This window comes from Canis lupus, chromosome 7, assembly GCF_011100685.1.
Source record: "Canis lupus familiaris isolate Mischka breed German Shepherd chromosome 7, alternate assembly UU_Cfam_GSD_1.0, whole genome shotgun sequence".
In the NCBI taxonomy this organism is placed as follows: domain Eukaryota; kingdom Metazoa; phylum Chordata; class Mammalia; order Carnivora; family Canidae; genus Canis; species Canis lupus.
Window position 1 is genome coordinate 10,340,403 of NC_049228.1, and position 27,365 is coordinate 10,367,767.

Below are 27,365 nucleotides of genomic sequence, written 5' to 3' on the forward strand. Positions count from 1 at the left end.
CCTTTCACTTAGAGAAAATCTTCAATCTGAGTTAACAGTATGATAAATCTTTATAAAGGCCCTCCCTTACTCAACCAATGAGCTTTATTTTCTATTTCTACAGTTCCACAAGCTGATAATTCATAGCATTTGTACATTAATGGAACAATTTTAACTACTATAACCATAATACTGTCCAGAAAACTAAACACCAACGTCTCCAGTATGTATCATATAAAAAGAATTAAGCAATAGAAGAAAGATTAGTTTAATACATTAACAACTCAGTAAATCCAGACTTTTGACTACATGGTTGGGGAACACATTACTATGATAGAAACTATGTTTTCATACCAAGATGAAGTTTCTCTTTGACAGACAGAAATAACTCAACCTTATCTACACAATGTGTTCAGTTTTTAAGCTGTGAAATAAGACTTTTTTCAAGTAAATTTGAAAATCTTTTGAGGCAAAACATATCCAAAGTATTAAGTGGACGGCATCTCTTATATTGCATGATTTTTCCAACGCTAAAGAAACTTCTTGCTATGTTTCACACTTTAAATCAATTGAAGTTCGATACAGTAGAAAGATTTTGTATCCAGTGGGCAATTGTTTAGAGACTTAATTGAAGAGCTTTTACTTTTTTTGTAAAACGTCTGTTTTACCTTTTTAAAAATACTTTTTCAACAAAATTTTCATAACTGAGTTTTATTATCTCTTCATGTAAAAAGGATTTTTTTGTGTGTGCAAGAATCTAAGTCATCTTATAGCTGCCAAAGTTAGAAGTTTGAATCCTGCTAAAAATTGTTTTTAGGGGTGCCTGAGTGGCTCAGCTGGTTAAGCATCTGCCTTTGGCTCAGGTCATGATCTCAGGGTCCTGGGATTGAGCCCCATGGAGCGGGCTCCACACTCAGCAGGGAGTCCGCTTCTCCCTATCCCTCTGCGGATCCCCCTGCTTGTACTCTCTCTCTCTAATAAACAAAATAAAATCTTTTTAAAATCGTTTTAAACTTATTTTTTGGACATTGAATTGTAATTTCAGGCACTAATATTGATTCTCTTTTGACTGTTGAGAGGAAACATTTTAGCAAATTCACTGTGTTGGCTGAAACTGTCTCCTAATATTGCCCACTTTATTATCTTTAAAATTATTTCTTACAAGCAAACAGCTTTTTCACTTTGCTTTGCTGCAGCAAATTGCTATTGTCGTTAATTGTGAAATTTGCGACATGCCTTCTTTCAGTCTCTTTTGTCTTTAGTGACTTATTTAGAGTACACCCTAGCTTCTGCATCTCTATTCAATTCTGCATCAGTAGTATGCTTGCACTTTAAGCATGAAAATTTTTCCATACTTATTGTTTTAAACCAGAAACATAAAAAAAAAATAAACCAGAAACATAATTTCTTATATCAAAATTAAAATCAAGTATTTCAATTTTATTACCAATTATGATTTACATAGGTATCATCGTAACTTGCATTGTCTACATAAAATATTCAAAAAACATTTTAATATTACACTGGTGTGTAAAAAAATTATTCAAACCAGTCAATCCATTGATATCAGTTAGATAAGAGGTGTGTTTATGTGTATGCATGTGCCTGACACTTACACAATATAACAATATCTTCTGCAATGTGTTTAATGGCAAAATGATTTAGAGTGCTTGAGGTTTTATTTTTTTTTTAAGATTTTATTTATTTATTCATGAGAGACAGAGAGAGATGCAGAGGCATAGGCAGAGGGAGAAGCAGGGTCCCTGCAGGGAACCTGATGTGGGACTCAAACCCAGGACCCGGGGATCACAACCAGAGCCAAAGGCAGACGGTCAACCACTGAGCCACCCAGGTGCCCCAAGTGCTTGCTCTAGGTTTTAAATTACAATTTGATTTAATTAAAATTAAATAAAAATTTAAATTCAGTTACTCAGTCATACCAGCCACATTTCCAGTATTGAATAGTCAAAAGTAGCTAGTGGCTATCATATTGGACAACACAGCTCTTGCCTCTCAGCAGAATTGCAGCTATAATTCAAACCCTGATTCTAAGTCCAGTAAGCCTTTCTCAGCTCCCCCTCCCCCTTGCCAGGAATTCTGGCTACAAAGAGATATCCTGATGGCCTCCCAGTTTCAAGGCCTATGAACTGGGATTAAGAGTGCCAACACAGGTCTTGAACAACTCTGGACATGGAAGAGACTAAAAGGACAGGTGTGGGTCCACTTAGAAGCAAAAGAAGGGAAATGAAGCATAACTTCTGGTTGTTATAATCTATAAACTCATAGAGACTTGGGCTCAATAAAACAACACAAAGTAGGGAATAACATGAAGCCCTAAAGACAGGAAGCTTTGAGAAACTGAGGGCCAAATCATATGTGTTTAATTGTGGGGAGGCATGGTCCATCCCTGTGGCAGTCTAAGTGTACCAGTTTCTCTAAAGATGTCTGGCAGAGGAATGCTGTGATTCCTTAGGGTAAGAAGGCCACTCTGGCAGCCGTGAACTGCAAGATAGACTGGATAGGGAAAAGAATGGAGCTCCAAATCCAGTTCTGAGATGACTATCATCCAGAAATAAGTTATAGTGAGAAGGAGATCAAACAAACAAATATTTTTTTTAAAGGAAGAAACCTAGAGATCCTATTCTAGCCTCCTTTATTCTCATGAGTTTTTCTCCTTGCTCTGCAATATGTTGGTACTTCCCATATTCAGGTTCTCCAGATGGCCCATCTCTTCTCCTTTATTATCTTTCCGTATTTGTATCTTCTAGACTGGTTTCTACTTTCTTACATTACAAGTTGTACAGTTACCTCCAACTTACAGATCTTTCCTTTGCCTCCCTGAACTAGCACCTTTAGGTATTGGTCCATTCAGAAAATCACTCCATTGTTGAAAAAACTCAGAGTAAAATTTCTGAATTTGGTGTTTTTAATTCCTACGAATTTTTTATATATTTAAAATGCTATTTATTGTTTAGAAATATATATATAGTTTTGTGTGCATGTGTGTGTACATATATAACTCTATATAAATATACTATCTAGGTATCCCTAAACAATAAATACTGTTTTATGTGTTTTTAAGCTCCATTCATTAATTCATCCAGAGTTATAGCTTTTTGAGCTTCTCTTTCTGGACACAGTAGATAAAACAAAGAGACATTCAATGGAACTCTATTTACCAGGAGCTGAAAGATCTCCTGGAATTATCTTAAGGGACCAAGGAGCAAATACACCTGCATGACCCAATATACAGCCTTGGTCATCTTGGGGAAAGAGCAATTCTGGCTGAAGCAAGGTTTGGTCTTTGGCTCTAGTTCCTGAACACATGGCAGAAATCAGGGGAGAAAGGAAGGTTACAAGGAAGAACTAACTGTACAACTACTACTGATGCTACCGCCACCGCAACTGATCATAATCAGATCTGTCCCACATACCCGTTATGAGCACTGTGTTATTTTTTTAAAGCATTCTTTCTCAAAGTAAACGTAGTTGTTCCTGTTTTTTAGATGAAGAAACTAAGGCCACAAAGACCTTAACCATGTCTTTCTCCTGAACACGGACCCTCATTCCAAGTGTTAGTGAACATCTCCACTTGGAGAGTCCACAGTCGTGTTAAACCCAATTAAGTCTAATATTTCTCTTTGCTTGCAGCCTCTCCTCCCTTCATTTCTCTAACAGCTGGAGGCTAAACATATTATATCCAGGTCTGGTCAATCACTGCCCTGCTCCAAAGTCTATCAACAGCTTCTCACTACTGAGGATTAAATACAAACTCCTTACTCTGGCATTCAAAGCCCCCTGTAGTAGGCCCCCAACCTGTGTTCTACTTTATCTCTTATTACTTTGCTATACGCCAGCCAAACTAATCTACTTCCTGTTCTCCAAATATGCCACACATATTCCCCTCTTAGCAACCTTGCTCATGCTCTTCCCCACCTGAGTAGTTCTCTACCTTTCCTCTCCATATCTATCCATTGAAATTTTATGCATTCTTCAAGGTTAATTTTAAATGGCCCATTCCTCCTTCTTATGTGTTCTTCATTCCCTATTGGATTATCTTTCTTCTTTTAGTTTTTTTTTTTTAAGATTTAGTTATTTATTTTAGAGAGAGAGAGAGAGAGTGGGGGGAGGGAGAGAGGGAGAGAATCTTCAAGCAGACTCCCAATCTGAGTATGGAGCCTGATGTGGGGCTCAATCCCATATCCATGAGATCATGACTTGAGCCAAAACCAACTTAACTGGACGCTTAACTGACTGTGCCAGCCAGGTAACCCCTTTCCTCCTTTAGTTCTAATTGCATTTTATTTGTGCATTTCTTATCTTAGCTTATACTGTGACTCTCTGTGTTTGATTTTTTCTTCATGAAACTGTAAACTCCAAGAGAACAAAAGCTTTGTCCTCCTCACCTTTATTTTTCTAGCATATGGACTATAGTTCTTAGCATACAGAAGGAAATGATACTATAAATCATGAATTAATGTAGTACTTTCTCTCTTTTGAAGACTAATACTCAATTCATGTTGAAATACGGAGTCCAACATGTGTGAGGACTGGAATCTTATCTTACACAGGTTACAGTTATTCTCCTGTCTGATCCCATATCCTTGGCCCAAAGTAAGCTGGGAAATACAATCACTATAATTCAATGTGAATGAGTGGGTCTTAGCTACTGAGGCCAAGAAAAGGCCTTAGCCAGTCAAGAAGCTGGGAAAGCTGGTAATCTTACATAGTCCTTGCTTGAAACTGGAAGGAAATCCTCAGTCAGTAGATAGATTTTTTGCTTCCCCTATAAAGGCATTGTGAAGAGATTATGTCATAGTTTTGTGTGAAGGACACAAGCAAGTGGGTGAGTGTGTGTTTGTGTGTGCACATTGCACATGTGTGCACACACGGTGTTTTTGGAGGCATGACTGAGCTCTCTTTGTGAATAGTGAGGGATGCCTCGTTCCTGATCTTTGGCCCATTGCCGCAGCCGATGCAAGAGGCTGCACTGGGCCCTGGTTCTCTCTTGTGCCATCCCACTGATCATTTGACACTGGAATCTACTGAAGACAGGCTACACATCTTTTACCCATTTGTTTCTGTCATGAATTTTTTTTCTTACAGAGGAAAAAGAAGCTCATGTTGTTTGTGTAATTTCTTTCTTTGCCCTGGCTTACTCCAGGCTGTCAGCCCAGGCTAATCTTCATCTTTCCCCAAATTAATATACAACATGTCATCACCTCCTTTTAAAAATAAAGACTCAGGTCTCCAGCCTCAATGACCTTAAAAAAAACTCTGTTAATTCAACATATGTAGCCTCAGACTCATCTTTGCTTCCTCTTTCCTGCCTTCCTCTGATATTCTTTTCTTCCCCCTCCCACAAAAGAAAACTGGCTTAGCCTTTGGACTTTTTGATTGAGGTCCCCGATCATCTGGCCACCCAATTCAAAACTTTGCCATCATTCATTATTCTTCCCTTTGACTTGCCAACTCCCTTAATTAACTTTTTCCAGTATATCTTTTGTAATGTCTCTCACATCTATTCCCAATGCCATTTTTCATTTAAGCCCATGATCATCAGGGGATGGAGGACAGGGTATGAACAGGGTTGGTGGCAGTGGGGAGAAGGTTGGATTGTCACTTGTGAATTTTTTCAAAGTTACAGTGTAGTCTGAGTAAGTTTCACAGGTGATGTTGACAAACTGCTTAGTACCACTCAGGCAGGTCTTTATCACCTGGACACCTGTTCTCACCTGCAACCAATCTCTTTGGCTTCCACTTCCCAGTATTTTGGGTGAAAATACTACTTTCAGCATGACATCTATTCTTCAAACATTCTTCATTTTCCCCACTGACCTCAGGATAAAGCCCAAACCTGTTAACATGTCATCAGTGGATGCTACCTTCTTTCTCTGCAGCTTTCTCAAATATGGGTACCCTGGGCTTTTTTTCATCCTCCTTCATTCTTAGGCTACACACTCTGCCCAGAACAACAAGGGTATTCTTAGAGCTCATCTATTATCTGTTTACTGATGACTCTAAGATCTCTATGTTCAGCTACATCTCTTTCCTTCCAGACGGCACTATCCAGCTGCTCACTGCATATCTTTCAAAATCAATGTCCAACTTATAATGTTCTGTTATATTCCTCCCCTCTTTGTCTCACTAAATGGCATTGCTGTACACCTGTTACTCAATCCAGATACCCATGAGGCATTCTTTTCTCCTCTCTGTTCCTTACCTCCCCACCCCTACTCCCCAGTAGATCGCTATGTCCTTTGCTTACAATAACTCCTAAGACTGAACTTTCCATCCTACCTCACAAACCTTTTCAAGTTCTCAGTATTCCTCTTCTGGCCTGCTGGTCTACCTATCTCTGGCCTGGCCTTCTGTAATCAATTTATCCTCTACACTGCCAACAATGTAATTTTCCTAGAATGTATCTGTGATTGTGACACTCGCTTTTTAAAAGCCCATCAGTATATCCCAACGGACTTGAGAACAGAGTCCAATAACTGCACACAAGACCCTTCATGACTTGCTTTGCCCTCATCTTCTGCTCACTGTAGAAGGCTCATACCAAATTCCCTTCAGCTTCCTGGTGTATCCCCTTCTCCCAAGGCTCTGCACTTTACATATTCTACTCTAACTTCTTATAATGTTTCCCTTTCTTTTCCTAACTCCTTATAGTTCTTCAGTTCTCAAGTCTAGAACCTTGTACTCTAGAAAGCTTTTCTTGCTTCCAACCCCATAGACTCTGCACTTCTCCTCTGTTGCTTACCTCTGTCATAGTATTAATTGTATTATCTATGCTCCCCCCCCCCAAAAAAATTGTATTATCTATGCTCATTTGTGGGGGTTTTTGGTTTCTGGTTTTCTTTCCCTTGCCAGAATCTCTGAGGAAAAAAAAGCCTGTGGTTTCCCCCCTTTCTATTCCCATAACCTAGACCAGAAAATAGCCAAAAATAAGTGCTGAATGTTTGCCGAGTGAATCAATATAGCTTTTCTAGCTTTCTCCCCACCACTCCTCCAGAAATCACTTTCTTTATTTTATTTTATTTTATTTTTTTAAGATCTATTTATTTATTCATTCAGAGAGAGCGAGAGAGAGGCAGAGACACAGGCAGAGGGAGAAGCAGGCTCCATGCAGGAAGCCCGATGCGGGACTCAATCCCAGTCTCCAGGATCACACCCTGGGCCACAGGCGGCGCCAAACTGCTGCGCCACCAGGGCTGCCCAGAAATCACCTTCTTTAGCCAACACATCTAACTTCCCCTGTATCTGCCTCTGCTTCCCCACGCATGCCTTCATATCACTCCTTCCTTGACTGACTGGTGGACGGTGAACCAAGTAGTGACAGAGAGGGGAGGTAGAGGTGGGAATAATAAGTTGGACATTTTTTGGGGGGGGGGGGGCGAGGACCCGGACTTGCAGAATAAATATTGATGTGGCTGTGGACCGAAAAAAAAAATAAGTTGGACATTTTGAGTTGACAGACACTCATGTAATTATGCCCAACCTTCCAGGTCCAGCTTAAACTCCATCTCTTCCTCAACACAAACACCATCTATGAGCTCTCAGAGTTTATGGTCTCCGCTCTCATGAAGAAAAGTTATCTTTTCCTGGATACATGCATCATCTCTTCCCCTAAGGGCTCATGCTCCCTTAGAGTTGAGACCACAATATTTAGCCATGAGCCTTGGCTCATGATAGGCCTAATAAATAGATGTCATTGCTTGTTTGGTTTATAGGGTGACCAACTGTCCTGGTTTACCCAGGACTTAGGGGGCTCCTGGGACAAGGGACTTTCAGTGTTAGAACTTGGAAAGTCCCTAGTAAACCAGGACCAGTTGGTCACCCTGTTGGTTAGCTAAACAGCTGTGTACATCTGTGTGTTCAATTACATGATTTTTCTTCTGGTGCATATTCCCTACTTTGTTTTCATAATTGAGCATTAATTAATATGAGCTTTCCCCACTGATGGTGAGCTCCATGCAGACAGACTTTGTCTCATCCATGGCTATTCTCCAAGGATCTGGAATGGACAGACACATTATAGGAAGTTAATGGGTATTGTTTGAATGAATGAATGGGAAATATTGAGCACTATTATATCTCTCAATAGTCTCATTTTCTTTCTTGGTAATGGGACTTGGTATACTAAATTGTTACAGTGCTAGGCAATATTATGGTCATGACAGTCCAATCTATTCAGTATCTTTTTGTGTGTGTGAATGACTCTGTATAGAGTGAATAAAAAGAATTTGAATATCCACTGATTTTTACAAAAGAATAATAGAGGACCCCAGAGATGCTGGAATACAAAAAATTGCTCCTGAACATGACAAGAGTCACTAGGACCAAACTCTCAGGGGATCAGAGAGGAGTGTCACACAGATAAGAGAGACTTTAAGAGAGGATCTTGTTTGATCTCTTTTTGCTGGATTCTTCATGAGAATGGTGTTAGTTAAATTTATGGTAGTGATTACACTTATCCATGGCCACAGACGTGTGTATGTGTGTGTGTGTGTGTGTGTGTGTGTGTGTGTTTAAGCTATATCCTTTGGTATAGAAGTCAAAGTTTAGGATCTGAAAATACTGGGGCATTTCCAGTTCAATGTAATACCTGAAAATCCCATACTATTAATATTGCTGCTTTAAATCATAGGCATCACCTGACACTGAAGAAATAATATCAACTTACTGAATTTTTCAAATTGGTTGTTTTTGCAAGTGGGAGCCCAAATAGCAAGCCAATAAGAGAAAACACATTGCTGACATGTAGGAGCTAGATATTTTAAGACAGGGACTGTCTCAAAACCTAGACGCTTCTTTCAGGTGGATAGAAAGGGAAAACCATTTATAGATTTATATAAAATTCACATATGAGTGGAACATTAAGAAAGCATATAGTATTTTTATAATCATTGCTTTGCCAAATATATTCAGAGGGTAGTCATGTTGAATTTAATCTCTGCTTTTTCTTTAACTATCCACCTCCAGGTCAAATTCTGACACAAGGTGTGGCATAGTTGATTCTGTTGCACTGGAATGTCTTCTTGGCAACATATTGTGTGAAATAAGCAAATTCATTGGTGGAGATATGAAAACCTTCTTAGTGATAAAGAAATGTGGGGAAGCTAATTTATTGAATGGCAAGCTTTTGTTGTTGTTGTTGTTTGTCTTATCCATAGGAAAACTGTTTTAAGATTCACTTCAAACATTACTTTTTCTGTTAAGTTTTCTCTGGTCCCCCCTCCCAAAACAAACTCGGATCTTCTTTTCACTGTTTTCACACAACACCATAAGGAACACTTATGATGTAGTCTTCGATCATTTGTTTATGTTGCCCCTCCTCACTAAATTGTAAGGTCCATGCTTTATTTATCTTTCCATTCTTAGTGTCTCGCATATTGCCTGGTACCTAGCAGGCACTTGAAAAATGCTTTCAGGGTTGAATTGAAGTGTGGAGAGTTTGCCAACAACAGGTTTTTTTTTTAGTCACATTCTGCAAGGACAAGAGGATATGGCATGAGCAGAGTCCCTTTAAATTCTATCCTGTTTCCTCATCTATACAGATAAAGGTCTGGGTACATCAGGGGTTTTCAGACATTTATGATTAAAGCCTGTTTAGATGAACCAAAAGACCTCACAGCTATGGAAGAGAGATTCCATGATAATCATAACATGTAAGTTTATCAGCATGTTTTGGGAGATTAATAATACCTTCTGCAAGTCCTATGTACTCTTCTTCTAAGATAGATCTCCAATTTAACCCATCTCTACTGCCACTGACCTTGTCTAAACTTCTGGTTGACCAACACAATAGCCTGTATAACAGACTACAATGAACTGATTTAATAATGATAAGCTTGACTAGAAACAATTTATAATTAAAAAGCAAAAGTAGTGGCAACTGAAAACCATGACTGATCTTGCCCTGATAACAAAGGACCCTTCCTGAAAATTGCAGGAATTCTAATCATCTCAGTGAGCACTTGTGCTTGCACAAGGGCCAGAAAGACAACACAGAACTAGAGTCCTTGAAAAATTTTAGAGAAGTGCTGAGTTTAGTTTATGAAAATCAAATTTCAAGAAGCTTTAACTACTTGCATAGTAAGTTATTAGACAATCTCATTGTACATAGAAACAAAAGACTCCTGTAAGATATTTATTAAAAAGGACTTTCCAACTTGGACTAGTTTGCAGCATGTGAAAAGGACCTTCTTGGTCTACCTAGAGTCATGTATCAATTAACCAAACCTGTACTGATCAGCCATTGAGACGCCTTCAGCTTTCTAATTCTGTTGGTGCAGAACATGCAAATATAAATATGTTACATGAGTGAATTAATAAATAAAATAATGAATGAATGAATGAATGAATGAATATGCATAAACCTGTAAGAACTCTAGAAGGCTCACTGAAGTCTGGAGCAGTGTGAAATACCTACAATCATGAGCTTCTTAAAATGTGAGTTTATGAAATCTTAAGGAAGTAAACATATCTCTGAAAAAAAGCACATGTAAGAATCTGATAGCTACCTCTGAGGAGGGCAACTGGATGTTGTGAGACAGGGATGGGAGCAAGACTTTTTCCGACCCTTTTACTCCTTCTAAATTTTAAATAATGAGTGTATTTACACAAAAAAGGAGGTATTAAAAATCAACATTTTTGGGAAAACTGGGTGGCTCAGCGGTTGAGCGTCTGCCTTCAGCTCAGAGCGTGATTCTGGAGTTCTGGGATCGAGTCCTACATCGGGCTCCTGGCATGGTGCCTGCTTCTTCCCTCTGCCTGTGTCTCTCCCTCTCTCTCCGTGTTTCTCATGAATAAAAAAATCTTTAAAAAATAAAAACCAACATTTTTATGACAAATCGGATACCTTCTTGATAGTTTCCATTAAAGTGGTAGTGAGAATGAAATTTTTTTTTGGAGTTCAATTTGCCAACATATAGCATATCACCCAGTGCTCATCCTGTCAAGTGCCCCCCTCAGTGCCCGTCACCCAGTCACCCCAACCGCCCGCCCACCTCCCTTTCCAACTACCCCTTGTTCGTTTCCCAGAGTTAGGAGTCCCTCATTTTCTGATATTTCCCACTCATTTTCTCTCCTTTCCCCTTTAATCCCTTTCACTATTTTTTATGAGAATGAAATTTTTAAGAAAAGTATATAGGACAAATTTTTATTTTTGTAAATTTGGAAAACACCGTCACTAGTTGATTCTGCAGATAAAGCACATTTGTCTGGTGTTCTGTCAGAGCACAGTTTGGGAATCATGGCTCTTAAGGAAGGAGAATGTTGACAGCCAAAACCTTGCTTGGGTATGTTTTAGAGAATTTCACCGTGATTTGGAAAGAACACTCTCTTTGATGCACTCTTTAAAACTATTAAAGAACCATGATTCTGCTATTGTGGATGTTGTTGTTTCATGAATTGCTCATTTTCCTCAGCAAGCTAGGCATTATGAATACAAGAACGAGATCAGTAACTGTACTTATGTTTATGGACTAAGGAAGTCAAGTCATGTGAGGACAAACCAATCCAAAGAATTTGCCAGTGATGAAGCCTTGGCCTCTGAATCAGTGTCTGCCAAGGGTCTTCACAGATGGAAAGAGGCAGGAGGTCTATGGCATGGAAACATCATCAACACTTTTCTTGCATCAGAGGCTCAAATAGATTAGTACTGCAATTGCAGTTTCCTGATAGATGACTCTTAGTGACCAAATCTCTGTTTAGGACCCAGATAACTTATTTATTCATGTCAGTGCATGAAAAATCATGTGTGTATAAAATTATCATGTGAATAGTTTTTGCTTTCCCAAGTATTTTCTTTTATGGGTCACATTTAAAAATCATGCCAACCCCGTAAGGAAGACTATTCACTTAATTTTTTTCCTGATGTACACATGTGGAAACTAAGGCTCTTGAGAGAGTGAGTGACTTGGCAGGATCATACTACTGGTAAATAATAGAGTCAGGCCTTTCAATTCTCGGGCTATTGTTCTTCCCATCTCCCCCAAGATGGAATGTTATCCTTCTCTCTTTTCATATTTTGACTCACTCTTTCTTTAAAATTGTGCTCAAAATTCTTCCCCAAGGGGCCATTTGGGAAAGCCTTGAGATCTTTGCTGGTTCCGCGTCTCTCAACAACTAGTTTCTGTTATCTATTTTCCATCTATTCTGTTATTTTCCAGTATCCATTATCATATTTCAGGATGAATTTTTAACTTTACTGGTTTGCTTTCTGCTATTTATTTCCCCTTCGTATCCTACATAAATTCTCTTTATCATTAATTATACTACCTCTGACTTCTGGACGTTTACAACCTTTTAAAGTAATATCCAGGGAATCCCTAGGTGGCTCAGTGGTTTAGCGCCTGCCTTTGGCCCAGGGCGCGATCCTGGAGTCCTGGGATCGAGTCCCACGTCAGGCTCCCAGCATGGAGCCTGCTTCTCCATCCTCCTGTGTCTCTGCCTTTCTCTCTCTCTCTGTCATAAGTAAATAAATAAATCTTTAAAAAAAATAAAGTAATATCCAGAGAATAGTAGTTTCAAACATCCAGTGTGGATAAATCTAGGGAGCTTATGGATTTCTCAGTGCTTTTCCCATCGGTTCTCATTCTGTGCGTCTGGGACCAAATCCAGGAATCTACATTTTATTTTATTTTATTTTAAAAGATTTTATTTACGAGAGAGAGAGGGAGCACATGCATGGAAGGAGGGACAGATTGAGAGAGGAAGAGAAACTCTTCCTGCTGAGCATGGAGCCCAACACAGGAGCCTGAGATCATGACCTGAGGCGAAATCAAGAGTCAGATGGGACACTTAACCAACTGAGCCACCCAGGCACTCTGGAATCTGCATTTTAAATAAGTACCTCAGAAGATTCTGATGGTGATCAAATGACCACACTTTCATTAACCCTGCTCTTGAGAACTAAAAATTAGGTTATGTACTATATGTCTGTCCTGGGCTCAATTGGGAATATGAAGGTATAGAAAGACTAAATTCTTGATCTCTTGGTGTTTACAAACTTTCAGAGGAGGAAGAGCATAGTGCCATCTCCAACAGTACGTGAGGACAGGCAGGCCATGTGGGTGATGCAGACAATAAATGCTTGGGCAACGTAAAGAAGTGAGACATCACTTCTGGCCAGATGACCATAAATGGCTTCATAAAAGATGGGGATTGAGCTGAGGTTTGAAAAAAATATAGGTTTCAACCAGATGGAGAAAGAAAGATTACTTCAAGATGTCGTAAGAGTAAAGACCACAGGGGTGCGGGGGTGGGGGTGGGTGGTGGATCAAGGGAATATAACTAGTTCTAGGGGATCAGTATACGGAATGATGTGTCTGACCTGAAAAAAGAGTTTGTGTAGGGACATGGTGGGATTTATATCTTGAAAGGTAGTTAGGAGTTAGCTTAAAGAGAGCCTTAAATTTGGACTCTTTCTTCAAACATGTGAATAAGATACGAATGGAGATTTAAAAGACCGATCTGGCAGGGAAGTTCAAAGCTCTGAAGTATGTTTGGAGCCAATTGTGCAAATTGTGAGAAGGCCTGGTCTGAACGTTTGTGAAGGTAGATTCAATATGGTCTGGAGCTTGACCTGATTGTCAAAACTGGCTGCTGAGATTTGAACCTCCTTGACTAGGAGAGTCGGATACACTTTCACCACTCTTGAATTTGAGGAAAGAATTTTGAAGCGATTTAGTTCTGGATCTAGAATCCAACTTCCTACCCCCCAAGTTGAAATCTTCTGTACATAGGCATCAGGCCACTTTTGTTTAAACACATGGCACCTATTTTTACCAAGTGGAAAGGAAAATGTCTGGAGCTCCTCAGAGAAGGAACGGAGATCTGGGCCCCCCAAGCGCAAAACCCCTAAGCCAAAGGGAGACCGTTGCGCTTACGTATTTCATTCTCACAACTTTTCTAGGCTTACATTTAGGCTTAAAGGTTTTCTAAGACTTCTTCCACTCTGTAGGTGTTTATCCATTTTACATACGTGACAACTCAATTCACGAATTCCGTTTAGTACTAGCGCTTTAGGTAGCCAGAGTCTTATAATAGGTTGGAGAAAGAACATTTGGTTCCCTGTGAGTACTTCTCATACAAATCAACTCACTTATTTTTATTAAACACGATACGCAAAGCACCGCACGTACACACACATACACGGTGACCGATCCTGGTCTTTAAGAGGTTTCAAATCTGGGGATCCCTGGGTGGCTCAGCGGTTTAGCGCCTGCCTTTGGCCCAGGGCGCGATCCTGGAGTCCCGGGATCGAGTCCCACGTCGGGCTCCAGGCATGAAGCCTGCTTCTCCCTCCTCCTGTGTCTCTGCCTCTCTATGTCTATCATGAATAAATAAATAAATCTTAAAAAAAAAAAAAAAGAGGTTTCAAATCTAGGCGGAATCTCCAAGGAAGAGACCACGATGAGAGTAAAGAGCAAGCCCCCAAATCCACAAGCCACTGATCATGCACTCTGCACTCGTAACGTGGGAGAAGCTGAAGACCTCCGGCGCAAGAAGAGGTGAAGACGAATGGGATGCCAGGGCACGAGAAACCTCTTCTTGGATGGTGTGGCCGGGGGGGATTCTTTGAAGCAGAAGGTGCTACGTGGCCCGCACCAGGCGCGAGAACAGTTCTTGGAGCCACCGTGCCCGAACCCCTCAAGAGCTACACCTAGCTACACCTTTAGTCCGCCAAGTACCAACTACGCGATTTAGGGCCAGGGGAGGCCCCAGGGCCCGCCCAGAAATCCAGGGCCCAACTCCCGACAGGACCAACTCGCCTCCTCGCCCTCCCCGGGGCCCCGTCGCCCATTAACCCCACCGCCCGCTTCCCCAACCTGACTTCTGCTCCACCCATCTTAGTGATGCAACACACCTGGCGCTCTTTCCCGCCCTAGACCTCAGACAGACCCCATCAGTCGCTTCAGTCCCTCATTGGCCAGCGGGGAGCACAGGGGAAGGGAAAGGGCCTTCCATTTTGCTCTCTGAAACTACCCACTCCGGTTCCCTGGTCTTCTCATAGGCCGTCGGGAGAGCAATGAGAGCCCGGAGCTGCCGCGCACGCGCGCGGAGGAGCCCGCCGGAGGCGGGGCACTTCCCCTTTCTAGCAGGAGCATTCATCGCGCTGTTGTGACGTAGCGGCGCGCCGCTCGCCGTCCTCACTTACGATTGGCTGTGGCAGAAGCCCGTCACACAGCCACGCCCCACTCCTCAGCCTAACCTCCCCCTTCGGAGCCCGCCCGGGAGGCCACGCCCCACCCCGGTCCCGCCGCTTAGGCCTGCGATTGGCTGAGGGAACCGGCATGGTTACCCGCCTCCTACTCCCTCCCCGAACGTCCGAGGCCGGCGGGACCCCGCGGAAGGGGTCCGTCAATCTCCTCCTTCCCCACCCCTCGCCAGCCCCTCCCCCGGCCGCGCGCACACGCACACGCACACGCACACGCGCACACTCTGCCCGCGTCCTGCCCCCTCCCCCCGCCCCTGCGTGCGCCCTCCGCCTTCTCGAGTCGTTAGCGGCCGCTCGCCGGGGCTTGTCCGTGGGCGGCGGAAGGGCGCGCGGGGGAGGGCGCTCGGACCGCGCGGCGCCGCGAGGAGCGAGCGTGCGCGCCCAGAGCCCCGCGGCGGGTCACCGCCCCGGGAGATGAGGGTCCGGCGCTGACGGGGAAGAGCGGGCACCGCGGCGGCGGCGGCTCGGAGGGGCCCCGCGATGGCAGCGCCTCGGGAGGAGGCTGCGGGCAGGGCGGGCAGCGCGGGCAGCGCGGGCAGCGGCCGCTGAGGGGCCGCCGGCCGCAGCGCGGGGCTGAGGAGGAGCGAGGCGCGCGCGGCGTCCGCACCCCCGCGCCGTCGCCGCAGTTGTCCAAACTTCGGGCTCTCTTCCACCCGCTCTCCGCGCCCGGAGTCAACAACTTCTTCACCCCCCTCCGTCCCCGCCCTCGCCTCCGTCAGCCCCGGGAGGCGGCGGCCGCGCGGCGGGGACCAGGAACCGCCGGCCCTGAGATGTGGCCGTGAGGCGGCGGCGGCGGCGGGCGGGCGGCGCGGAGAAGCTCGGCGGCGCCCGGGAGCCGGAGGGCGGCGCGGCCGCGGGGACGGGGACGGGGCGGAGGGGCGCGAGCTCCCCGCGCCTCTCCCCCCGCCTCCTCCTCCTCCTCCTGCCGCTGCCCGTTCCCTGCACGCAGCAGCCGGAGCTGCCAGGCGCCAGGGCCGCGGCGATGTCGTCGTCGTCGTCGTCGCCGCCGCCGCCGCCGCCGCCGGCGGGGGCTGCCGGCGCCGCCATCTCGGCCTCGGAGAAAGTGGACGGCTTCACCCGGAAATCGGTGCGCAAGGCGCAGAGGCAGAAGCGCTCGCAGGGCTCGTCGCAGTTCCGCAGCCAGGGCAGCCAGGCGGAGCTGCACCCCCTGCCCCAGCTCAAAGGTAACCTCCGAGGGGGCCGCCCCGGGGCGGGGGGAGCGGGAGTCGCGTCCCTCGCGTTGCCTCCCGGCGCCCGCGCCCGCGCCCGCATCCAACAGGTTTGCTCTGCAGAGTTTGCTGCAGATGCCAGCCCCCTGCCCACCTGCGCGCTCGCTCACCTGCGCCCGCGCCTGCAGCTCTGCGGCTCAGCCCCCGCCGGGCGGCTCTTCGCGCCGGCCCGGGGCGCGCGGCGCGGGGGGTGGGGGTGGGGGTGGGGGTGGGGGCTCCTCCAGCCTGCCCTGCCCTGCCCTGCCCTGCCCTGCCCTGCCCTCCGAGACCCTCCTCCGCTCTTCCGACGCTTGGCACTGCCCCTTTACTGCTTCAGTCGGCCGGGCGTCTGCGCGCACCCTCGCCTCCCCTTGCCCGCGGAGGGAGCGACCCCAGTTGTCACAGCGAGCGGGCCCTCGGTGGCCGTCCTGCCGCAGACCGCGACGGGGAGTCGGCTGCCCGGCACACCCGCTCCTGAAGAACGGGCGTGAAAACCCCACTCGTTCGTGCAGCGCCTTATTTGCTGGGTCGTTTAGGTTCACGTGGTATCGTTAACTCCGAGAGTGGAAAGACTCCGAATACTTCGTTGCCGGGGAAGATATAGACATAGATACACACACGTACACGGTAAAGTTGGGGAAGTTGCAAAAGAGTCCATAAATCCAGTCGCTTTGCAGCGGATTGGGAACTTGGTTCGCGAAGCAGGGATTCCAGGGGACCGCGTAGGTCTGGACAGTGATTCAGATTCGTGCCCGCGCGCAGGGCTTTGCAGGAGAGCTTGGCGCTCCTCGGCGCGCGCGTACTTTTCCCACAAGGGCTCAGGGGACTTTTAATAAAATGTTTCCCGGTGGTCTGGTTTATTCTTGGTGCGTTATTCTCTTTACATTTTGTAGTGTTCGTGTCTTCGCTTCTCTGTGAGAGAGAGAAATTCGCTCGGAACGAGAGGATAACCCTCCTAGATATTTCAGACAACTCTTAGCACAAAAGAAACCTGATAGAAATCTAGATCCTCTGTTTTGCGAGGCCTGGAAATTAAAGGCTCATGCTAAAATAGAATCGGCGGTGAGATTTTTCGATCCGTTTCGCCTCCTTCAAGGATAATCTGGTTCTGATTTGTCTTTGGACCTCGCCTGAGTCTGGCTAGGAGTCTAAAGAAAACCCCAGATCGAATCACAGTTGACCTGCGATAGATCTGGAACCCCGTTCAGACCCTATACTGCCCTGTCTTTTGGGGGTGCTTCTAAATCAGGGACCTCCACAGCCAGAATCCAACTAGCTTTTGAAAGGTTTTATTGAAGAAACGTGTAGCGTAACGTGTGTGGCTGCATTTATCGTTTGCCATGCAGCATGCAAAAATGGTTAAAATTTACATATCATAGTCCTTGGTAAACCACAGTGGTAGGCATTGCCAAGATTTTAATTCTTGAGTGATATCATAGCTATAAAAGAATATCGTCTTACCTGTTAGGACATTGGATTGCTATTCATGGATTTCAGTTGTAAACTTAATTAAAACGTTTTTAAGTCATTGATTTTTTCCCATTAAATTGTGGAATTTCTCATAATCGGAAGTTTGCTGCTAGTGTTTTTCATATTTATTAAATTTGCTTTTTTAGTAAGGTATTGTGGGTCCTTACTATTGTCCTTATTAATGCATTTACTTTTATTTAATAAAAATAGTTGCATATTAAACATGGTTAGGAGATGGAGTTTTAATGCAGTTTTTAAAAGCTTGACAAAAATATGCAGAGCCAGTAATCCTTTTAAATTATATGGTGCATAGTTCAACAAGTTGAAGGTGCCATTGAGTTTTTGTTTTTTTTTGTTTTTTTTTTTTTTTACAGTATTTGGTCACTAGTGGAGAAAAAATAAAATTGGAACTTTAGATTAATTCTGCATATTTAACATGAAAATACAGTGTTCTTTAAAAGGAAAGTTCAGGTATTCGAGGTAAATTTATGCAAATATAATTGTGGAAATAAGACCCTTACTGGGATTACCCACTAATAAGAGCTACTTATACTCCAAATGCCAAAAGGCTTGAAAAGTGCTTTTAAAAAAAAAAAATCCAGTTTCTTCACATGGTACTTGGCAGTGTGCTTGATACCACAAAGTTGTGTGCTTTTTTCTGTCTGTAGTAGTTTTTTCCATTTGTGGTCTTAACAAAAACCAGTGGAAAACCCTTTAGTATGTGTATGAAAGAGAATTTTTCTTCCTGCTCTGAAATATAATCTTCCTGTGGAGAGATTCAGATATTTGTGGGCAACCAAGATCTTTCAAGTGTTTATACTAACCTGCTTATGTTACACTTTGTCCACATGGATCTAAGCTGGAAAGGTGCCAGCTATTTTCCTCAAAGCTTACTATGGGTAAGGATTAACAAAATAATCCAACTTTTTCATCTATAAGAAGTTTATTTGTGCAAAATCATTTACCAAGTAGGTTGCAGGATTTTAATAGGGAAAATGTTCAGAGAAAACTATTTTGTTATAGAAAGTTTTTAATAAAAAAGCCTTGTTAAAAGGATTTTTTAAAAAATTAGGACCTGCCATGTGGGTCCTGAAAATTCAACTGCCTGATTTGTATAGCTTAAAAAATTTTTTTTCTAAGCATTTTTAAATGTTCTTGTTATGTTAATTCTATAAGCTCCCCCTGAGAACTATGTACTAGAAAATAAAAACAGAGGCATTTTATCAACCTTTTTTTTTTTTCCTGTTTTTAAATTTAAGTTAATATAGGACTTAATTTTTCTACCTTAAACTTTTACTCTAGTAACAACAGTTAGGAAACTTTTAACATTAAGAAAATCTGTTATTCAAAATAGGGAAGTTTTCCAGCTTGTTTTAACCTATTTTGTTTAAGTCTCTGGAAGAATTTATTTAGTAAAGTAGTAGCTGCTTTATATTTATATAACTCTTAGCATTTACAAATTGTTTCAGACTTTTTTCCTACAATTATAAAGCAGTATTGTATATAATAAGTGAAACAGTCCAAAGAGGTGGAGTAAAAATAGAGAATCCTTATTCTTGATATACCTTGCTTTTTCACACCTATTAAGGTCATGCTGTTGCATGACAAGCCATAGCTAGGTGTGTTTTTACAAACATTATATTTCACTGGGTCATCCCAGCAACTCTGTGCAAAACCAGTTATCATTTACATTTTATTTATTTACTTTTTCATTTACATTTTATTGATGAGAATGTAGAAGCTTATACAGCTTAGTTTCAAGCCTGTGACTATTTATGTGATATTGCAACTGATATGGGTCCTCAGGTCAAATGATTTCAGTATTTTTGCTGTTAACCTATTTTATAAAAATTTAAACCAGTGTTGTAGAGTTGGGTTATTGAGGTCAGTCTTGGATCAAAGGTAAATTTCTAATCTTTCTGAGTTGTTTTGCTTATCTGTAAAATGGGACATAATATAGCTCCTCAGGATTGTGGGGATTAAGTGAAATAATGTAAAGTATCTAAAAATAGGCAGTGTTAGTTCCCATTGTCTTTGGTATTTGAAAGTCCTGATTAAGAATATTTTTTAATGAAGGACTCATATAAATAGTAAACTTTGCTAGTGTACTTCAAGAATGATTCTATTTTTAACCAGTTTTCAGAAATGATTTATGTGAAGTAAGGTGAAACTATATCATTTTTCAGCATAAGTATGGAACTGGAAATAGGGTGGGGTTAAGATTGTTTAAATTATTAAAAGCTGTAGTTAGAAGATTTTTACCAAGCAAAGTAGTTGAATTAACCAATAGAATTGTATAGATGTGCATTTCTCCTAAGAGACAGCCAGTAAATAGCAAAGAACAATGAAACTGGCTTTGAGATTGAAGTGAAAAATTTCCCAAGTATCACTCAGATTCTTTGTTGGTATATTCTTAGAAACTGGGTCCCAGGCAGCCTCCGGGGGGGGGGGGGGGGGACTCAGCGATTTAGCACCGCCTTCAGCCCAGGGCTTGATCCTGGAGACCCTGGATGGAGTCCCATGTTGGGCTCCCTGCATGAAGCCTGCTTCTCCCTCTGCCTGTGTCTCTGCCTCTCTCTCTCTCTGTCTCTCTTGAATAAATAAATAAAATCTTAAAAAAAAAAAAAAAGAAAGAAAGAAAAAAGAAACTGGGTCCCACTGGTACCCAGGCCAGTAACAGTGATGCTGATATGAAATGCTGTGCTTACCTTCAGGGAAAAAAATTTTTTTTCCCTTGATGAGGTATTTGGTGTTTTAGGATAACTGGAACAAGAATGCTGAATGATCTGAAGTTTCTTAACTATCTTAACTTTCTTGTAGTGGAGGAAACACTACCAACTCATCTTTTAAGATTTATAAGTCTTCTCAAAGTTACTATCATTTTCTATAAACCCCAAACCCCTTTTTATAGTTGGGTTGTCACTAAAGGAGACTTGAAATTCATCTGAATATATCAAGAAAAATGTTTGCAAAGGGATTTAACATTTTTGTCATTTTAGGATTATTTTCTGAAAGTAATGTCATATTTCTTCTAGAAGACTTATTTTTTAGTTAAATTTTAGAATATGTTTGTTAGAGAAATTGATAATGTAGTATCCTTTGCTGCTGGCATCTACATGAAGGAAAATTTTTCTAATTAACATGTACAGAATTCTTATTTAGGGTCAAATTCCTTTTCCCCCCAGTTTTATTACCTCCTCTGATCCTTAATTGAATTTTGGATTATTTTATGAAATGTCTAATTGACTAGTGTGATCATTATTGGGATAGAGTGCTATCCTGTAAATAGTAAACTTGAGTTGTCTTTTTGCATCAGTTTAATCATTTTTATTTATGAGAATTATATTTTTCCGTGATAAAATAACAAAGATGAATTAGTTCTTAATGAGTTTTTGTCCCTCTTTGAATGACAAAGATAAGTTTATCAACAAAAATAATGTATTTGGGAAATAGATTTTTATGCTTTATTTTAGGAATTTTTTAAATAGTAAAAAGCTGGTAATGGAGACTAGCTTATTTTTATTTTTGTGTTTAGCACTCTGGTTCTCAACCATGTCTGTATACTTGGAGAGCTTTAAAAAATATCAATGCCAGGCCCATCCTCAAGAGATTCTAAATTAATTGGCCTAAGGTAGGATACAGGCATTTGTATTTTTAAAAGCTCCCAGGGTGACTCTAATGTGCAGCCAGGGTTGAGAATCACTAAGTTAGCATTATCTGTCTATTGATTTAATTCATTAATTGAGACTTTGTCCTTTTCTCTGATACTCATGGCTCATTACCCAGCCTATTAACATTTCCTGCCCTCACTTCACCTCCTGCTATTTACTTTTCACTCTCTTAACTTTGCTGCCCCCTATAGCTAATCAGCTCCTTTCCTTGAAGTGATGTTAGATTCTGGAGTTTTAGGTACAATGAGATGATTCTATAGGATTTTTCTGTAGTTACCATAATTAAAACTCAACTGTTACCATTTTATAATAGGTGGTCCATTTTTCTTTTCTCTGATTTTAGAGCTGTGGCTGAGTAAAATGAAAGTGAGAAGTAAAACGGGGTTTTAATCCCATCATTCAGGGTAACATGATGATTCCTACCACTTTGGATTGTAAAGCTGGTATTTGTTATGCACTAAAGGCATTGTTCTGCTTCTAGCGTATATGTTGAATATTAGATATTGAACCAATGAACTTTTCTTGAACTTAACTGTATTTTTGGTCATGCCTTGTACGTATTCAGTGACAAGAAATTTTTTTTGCACAATATATTTTACTTCTATCATCTTAATCTTGACTACAGCTTTTTATTGAAGATAGAACACCAAGGACCACTTATATTTCATGTTCTTGTTTTGTCTTTGGCCTTTCTGTTATGCAGTTTGAGTAAGACTCCTATTTGTTGATTTGTTTTTTTAAGTCAGTGTTCAGTTATGGAACAATGTTCTTTCTCCAGAATGAAAGACTTTGAAAGCAGAAGTCATCTGTGTTTTCACATCCTATTGTACCAAATAACAGTATTCTGTGCATAGTAAATATAGTTCTGTAGTTAAAATAACTCTTGTCAAATAAATTACCTGTTAGTTGTCTGACCCTCCTCCCTTAACACTCCTCCCCCTATCTAGTTATTGATTTTCTTTCAGTGATGTTTGTTCAGTGAAGTTTGATGCTATCAGCAGATTGGTTCCCTTCTGTTTTTTGTCTTTAAACATTTGATCTATTCATGAGAGACACAGAGAGAGGGGCAGAGACAATAGGCAGAGGGAGAAGCAGGCTCCCCAGAGGGAGCCCAATGTAGGACTCTATCTGAAGACCCCAGAATCACACCCTGAGCCCAAGACAGATACTCAACTGCTGAGCCACGCAGGCTCCCTCTTTTTTGTTTTTATAGATATAAATATATATCTATATTTTAGCTATATTTGTGTCTAAATATAGTTCAGGGATTTTAAGGAAATAAACTCTGGGCTTTTGATACCATGACAGTAAATAGTAAATGTAGGTTTAAAATGAAGGATGTTTGCTCTTGTATTTTATGCTTTGCAAATAACTGGTTTAAGTGATACGTAGGTAACATTATTGATAGATTTCCTACTAGGAAAGGTGTTGTGTAAGGTTTGTGTGGAAAAGTAGTACTGAATTGACTCTCAATCTGGACATGTGTATGCAAACATTAAATGAACTCAAATAATTAGTTTGCAGTAATTTCCAAATTTGACTTGCAATCTTTATAAGGATGTCCTTGAAGGAGATGAAAGGAACAGATTTTAAGTATATAATTACTTTTAATGTATTATTGTGTAACAGGGAACCTAAATGCATTGCTGAAAGAGTTTTACATGTCAGAGTAGGTTTATGCAAAATAAATTCTACTTGTCAGAACAGGATATTGACTAATAAGCAGTTTCAAAGCTACTTTTTATGTATATCTGTTTGAAGTCTTTCCTGAAGGAATTTGTTTATGTGGGCTTTTTCGAGTGAGTATTGGTGAATTTTAGAAATCTGCAATTTTGATCAGAAATCCTAAAGAAATGTATTATGATTTTCAGAGGAATAATTTGCTGAATATGATAGGCTCACATGATAATATTCAGAGAACCTATTTCTAACTTGGACACCGAAGGCAAGGGATTTCTTGGGAACACACTCCTCCTACTGGAATGGTGATGCTAATTGCAGCTACTATAACCTCACCATATTATATCTAGTTGAGCCTTCTGGTGGTGAATGGGACCTCGGAAGTCATTGTAGTTTAATCTCCATTGGGAATCAGTTTCACTCCTATTCAAAGTAAATAGCTTGTCATTTCATCAGGGAAGCTTTTTTTTTTAACCTAGGGAGGAGGAAATATGGGGTTTTTAAGCTCTTAGATGTTTTCTCAGATTTTGCTTTATTAATGAATAAACTGTATGGGCAGTACGGAAAAAAGAGGTTAAATGTCTAAAACAAGAATTTTTTAATGGCTGGACTTAAAACTTGTAGTTCAGGAGTATTAGATATGACTTCAAAAATTATACATTTTCTCTTTTAAGTGATTTTGCCTTTGTTTCACACCCATTGGTAAAAGTTAATCTATAATTACAGCTGTTATCAGAAATTAGTGATTATTTGAACACATTGTTAATCTCATGCCTTTAAATTAATAAAGTGAAAAAGATGAAACCGTTTTTGTTGTAAACCCTGAATTTTGATTTAGCAAAACTGAGTGTTTTAGACAGACTTTTCTAATAATAAACATCTGCTGAAGCCATAAATTATAATTTCTGTAGGAATATGTATCTGCTTTTTTAAAAAGATTATTTATTTGAGAGGGGGGGAGACAGAGGGAGCGAGAATTCCAGACAGACTCCCTGCTGAGTGGGCAGCCTGACACAGGGTTTGAGTCCCACAACCCCAAGACCCCTGACCTGAGCTGAAACCAGGAGTAGGATGCTTAACCTCTTAACTGACTGATCTGCCCAGGCGCCCGTGTATCTGCTTAAAACTAACAAAAAACCCAACTTACACTACCATTCTTCTTTTAATTGGCCAGAGGAAAATTTTTGTTTGCCTGCTGTTAAAACTAGATATATATATATATATATACTTGCTTTCACAGTCTGGTGCAGAAATATTTTCCTATTTTCCTCTCTTTGGTGTTCATAGTACTTAAAATTTAGAGATTAAAACTTAAGTGGATAAGATGAATGCTTTTTAAAAAAATTAAATGTCTTTAGGAGCTTATAGTTTCGTGGGGAATATAGACATATAAGGCAGTTTGAATTACTATCATGTTTTGTGATAAGAGTAAGCAGTAAGTGGCTAGAGTAGTATATGGGGGACCCAATCCAGTTTTGGTATGTAAGGAGAGAGATCAGGTAAAGTTTCCTGAAGAAAGCAGCAGGTACACTGAGACCTAAAAGAGGTGGTCAGCCAAGACAGATGGGGTCTGAGAGGTCCACCTAAAGGGTAATATGTGTAGCCCTAGAGGTGAATGAGTATAGCATATTTGAGAAACTTCCAGCAGTCTGTGTGGCTGTGATAAAGGATATTGTAACAGGGAACTGATCAGACAAGAGACTGATGAAGCAACAATTAGAGTCTATATCATAATCTTAATGCCATGTGCTGTGTTTACTCCTGATAATAGCACGAAGAGTGTATTGGAGGATGGGAGTAAGGATGTAAGTTAGGATGCTGACACAGTAATTCAGACAAGAGATGACAGTAGCCTTGTCTAAGGCAGGACTTTGTGAGAGGGAAAAACCAATGACGATACATTTCTAACTTGGGCAACCTAGAGGCATAAGAGCAATTTACTGAAAGGGAAGAAAAGAGGAAGATCAGATTTGGGAGAAAATGTTTTTTTGTTGGACAGGTTCAAAGTGAAGCTGTCCACTAGGAAGTTAAATATTTGGTCTACACCTAAACAGAAAGAGCTATCCTAGAGAAAACAATTTGAGAGCCTTTAGATTAAAAGTAGCATTTGAAATGATTCACGTAGAAGAAACCACTGAAAATGTGTGGAAAGGGAAGAGGCCAAGGAATACCATCATTTAGATGATGGTCACAGGAAAGGGGGTAATCTCAAGGCAAGAGAGACAGCTTGAGTGGAAGCAAAGGGAGACGGGTAAGAGTAGAGGCAAGGCAGTCACGGGAAGAGAATATTTAAAAGTGGGGGTGGGGGACTAGTAACATTGAAAAAGAGCTGTTGACAAGTCAAATAAGAACTGAAAAGTCTCCATGGGTTTAGTAGTCTTACTAACATTGGTGACTTGAGAGGCATTTCAGAGGATTGATACGAAATTCCTGTAAAGTGAGGAATGAATGAAAACTATTAAAGTCAAATTAGTAAGTATGGACATTTCTTTCAGGAAGCTTGACAAAGAAAAAAACTACATCATTAGCTCTCGGCTGCAGAACAAGATTTTTAGAAGGGGGACCAGTTAGATTATTTTATTGGGCAAGGCAAGACATGGCATGGCTTCGGCTAAGGGTGGTAGTAGTTGAAAGGAAAAGTAAAGAGATGTATTTGAGATGTATCTTAGATAGGACTTGTTAATTATTTGAGGGGAGATGGAAAGATAGGAATCAAGGGTGATTTCCAGGTGTTTTAGCTTGGACCACAGAATGGGTAGATCTACCACCACAGAGAAGGAATACATTGAAGAAGGAACCAGATATAGAGGGAAAAATCCAGGATTGCATTTTGGAAATTTGAGGTTGGAGATACCTTTTGGCAATCCAAGTAAGAATATCAAATAGATATTCTTTGGAAAGGGTGAATCGCAGAGTGCCCATTTGGTAATTTCTGTAACTTCTAAACATTAATTAGAAGATTTTCAAGTTTGCCTGTTAGAAAGTGGTCATAGTTTGGGATGTTGGCTACTTGGTCTTCTGGCCTTGTTGGGCTCATCTAGTCACTATTCAGTGGAATGTCTGTGTATACCAGATGGTGTATGTGTGAGGGAGATCACAAAATATGTTGGGACGAATGCATGAGTAAGGTTAGTGTTCTTTACTTAGTGTTTTCTGTGTTTAGACTCTAAGTTAACTGGTTTAAGACCTGAGATCTAGACCTTCTCACCAGCATTTAGGTAGTCAGTTCTTGGTTTTATTATTTATTAAATGAAATAATGAAGCAAAAGCTATTAAATTGACTTAAGGAAAAGCACCATTTTGTGTCATACAGTGATTTATAATTTTATACGGACTTACAATGTTTACATACAACCCTAAGTTAAGCATTTTGTTGTTAAATCAAAACAGGTGGGTTGTATATTTGTGTAAGTCAGTATCTTATCAGTTATTGATTCGTCCTCCGTAATATTAAACTGAAGATATGTGTTGCCTGCACTAAAGCAATATTAACATCTTATTTTCTAACAGTACAAAGGAGAAATAATAGTAATTGAGCTTTGTCAAGGTATTGATTTCTTTTAGGTCCTGGGCAGGTAGACCACTACTGAACATAGTTTTTCTAAGAATCTTCAATGCAGAGGATTTTTGTTTCTTAAATTCCTCTGATATAAAAATCTTCATTGATCTTCTTTGGTGTCTCCCTTTTAGCACTTCCTCCTTTTTTTAGAGTAATGAAAACTTTTCATTGGAGAATATTTAACATTTGTTTTATGAATGAGTAGTGAAAAGATGAAGTGAATTTTTAGCACTTTTGTCAGAGCTAGGTTTGGGGCACCTGGGTGGCTTTTGTCAGCACTTTTGTCAGAGCTAGATTTATAATTTAGGGTTAAAGTTACAATCAATAATAAGCAGTTTTAATAAGTTATTATGGGATATCAAGAATTGATCAGACTGTCTACTTGTTTTTGCCTTTCTTTTGGAGAGTTTAGGAAAACTCTCCTATACAAGCTGTGTACACACAATTTTTGAAAATTTGTATTTGTGGCCATATTAGCGTAGTCTTTCTGATCATCATTTCCCAGTTTGAGAGAGGAAATAAATTGAAGTAAGATAACTGAGACTTGGATATAAAAGTAAATTGGGCTAATT

The 27,365-nt window shown here is 41.0% G+C and overlaps 1 protein-coding gene and 1 long non-coding RNA gene across 3 annotated transcripts in view; one reads left to right on the top strand and one right to left on the bottom strand.

Annotated features, from left to right (window-relative positions):
* Positions 1-16,616, bottom strand: part of LOC111096623 — a 37,291-nt gene extending 20,675 nt beyond the window's left edge. The window contains exon 1 of one of the 2 annotated variants that reach the window (XR_005361917.1): positions 16,545-16,616. This is a non-coding gene — a long non-coding RNA (uncharacterized LOC111096623). The remainder of the gene's footprint in view (positions 1-16,544) is intronic. The other variant, XR_005361916.1, reaches the window with a different exon arrangement.
* The window catches only part of PPP2R5A (protein phosphatase 2 regulatory subunit B'alpha), a 63,236-nt gene continuing 52,043 nt past the window's right edge, over positions 16,173-27,365 (top strand). Inside the window, exon 1 of the mRNA XM_038542077.1 lies at positions 16,173-16,389. Coding sequence (XP_038398005.1) covers positions 16,188-16,389 — 202 coding nt within the window. The 5' untranslated portion in view covers positions 16,173-16,187. The remainder of the gene's footprint in view (positions 16,390-27,365) is intronic.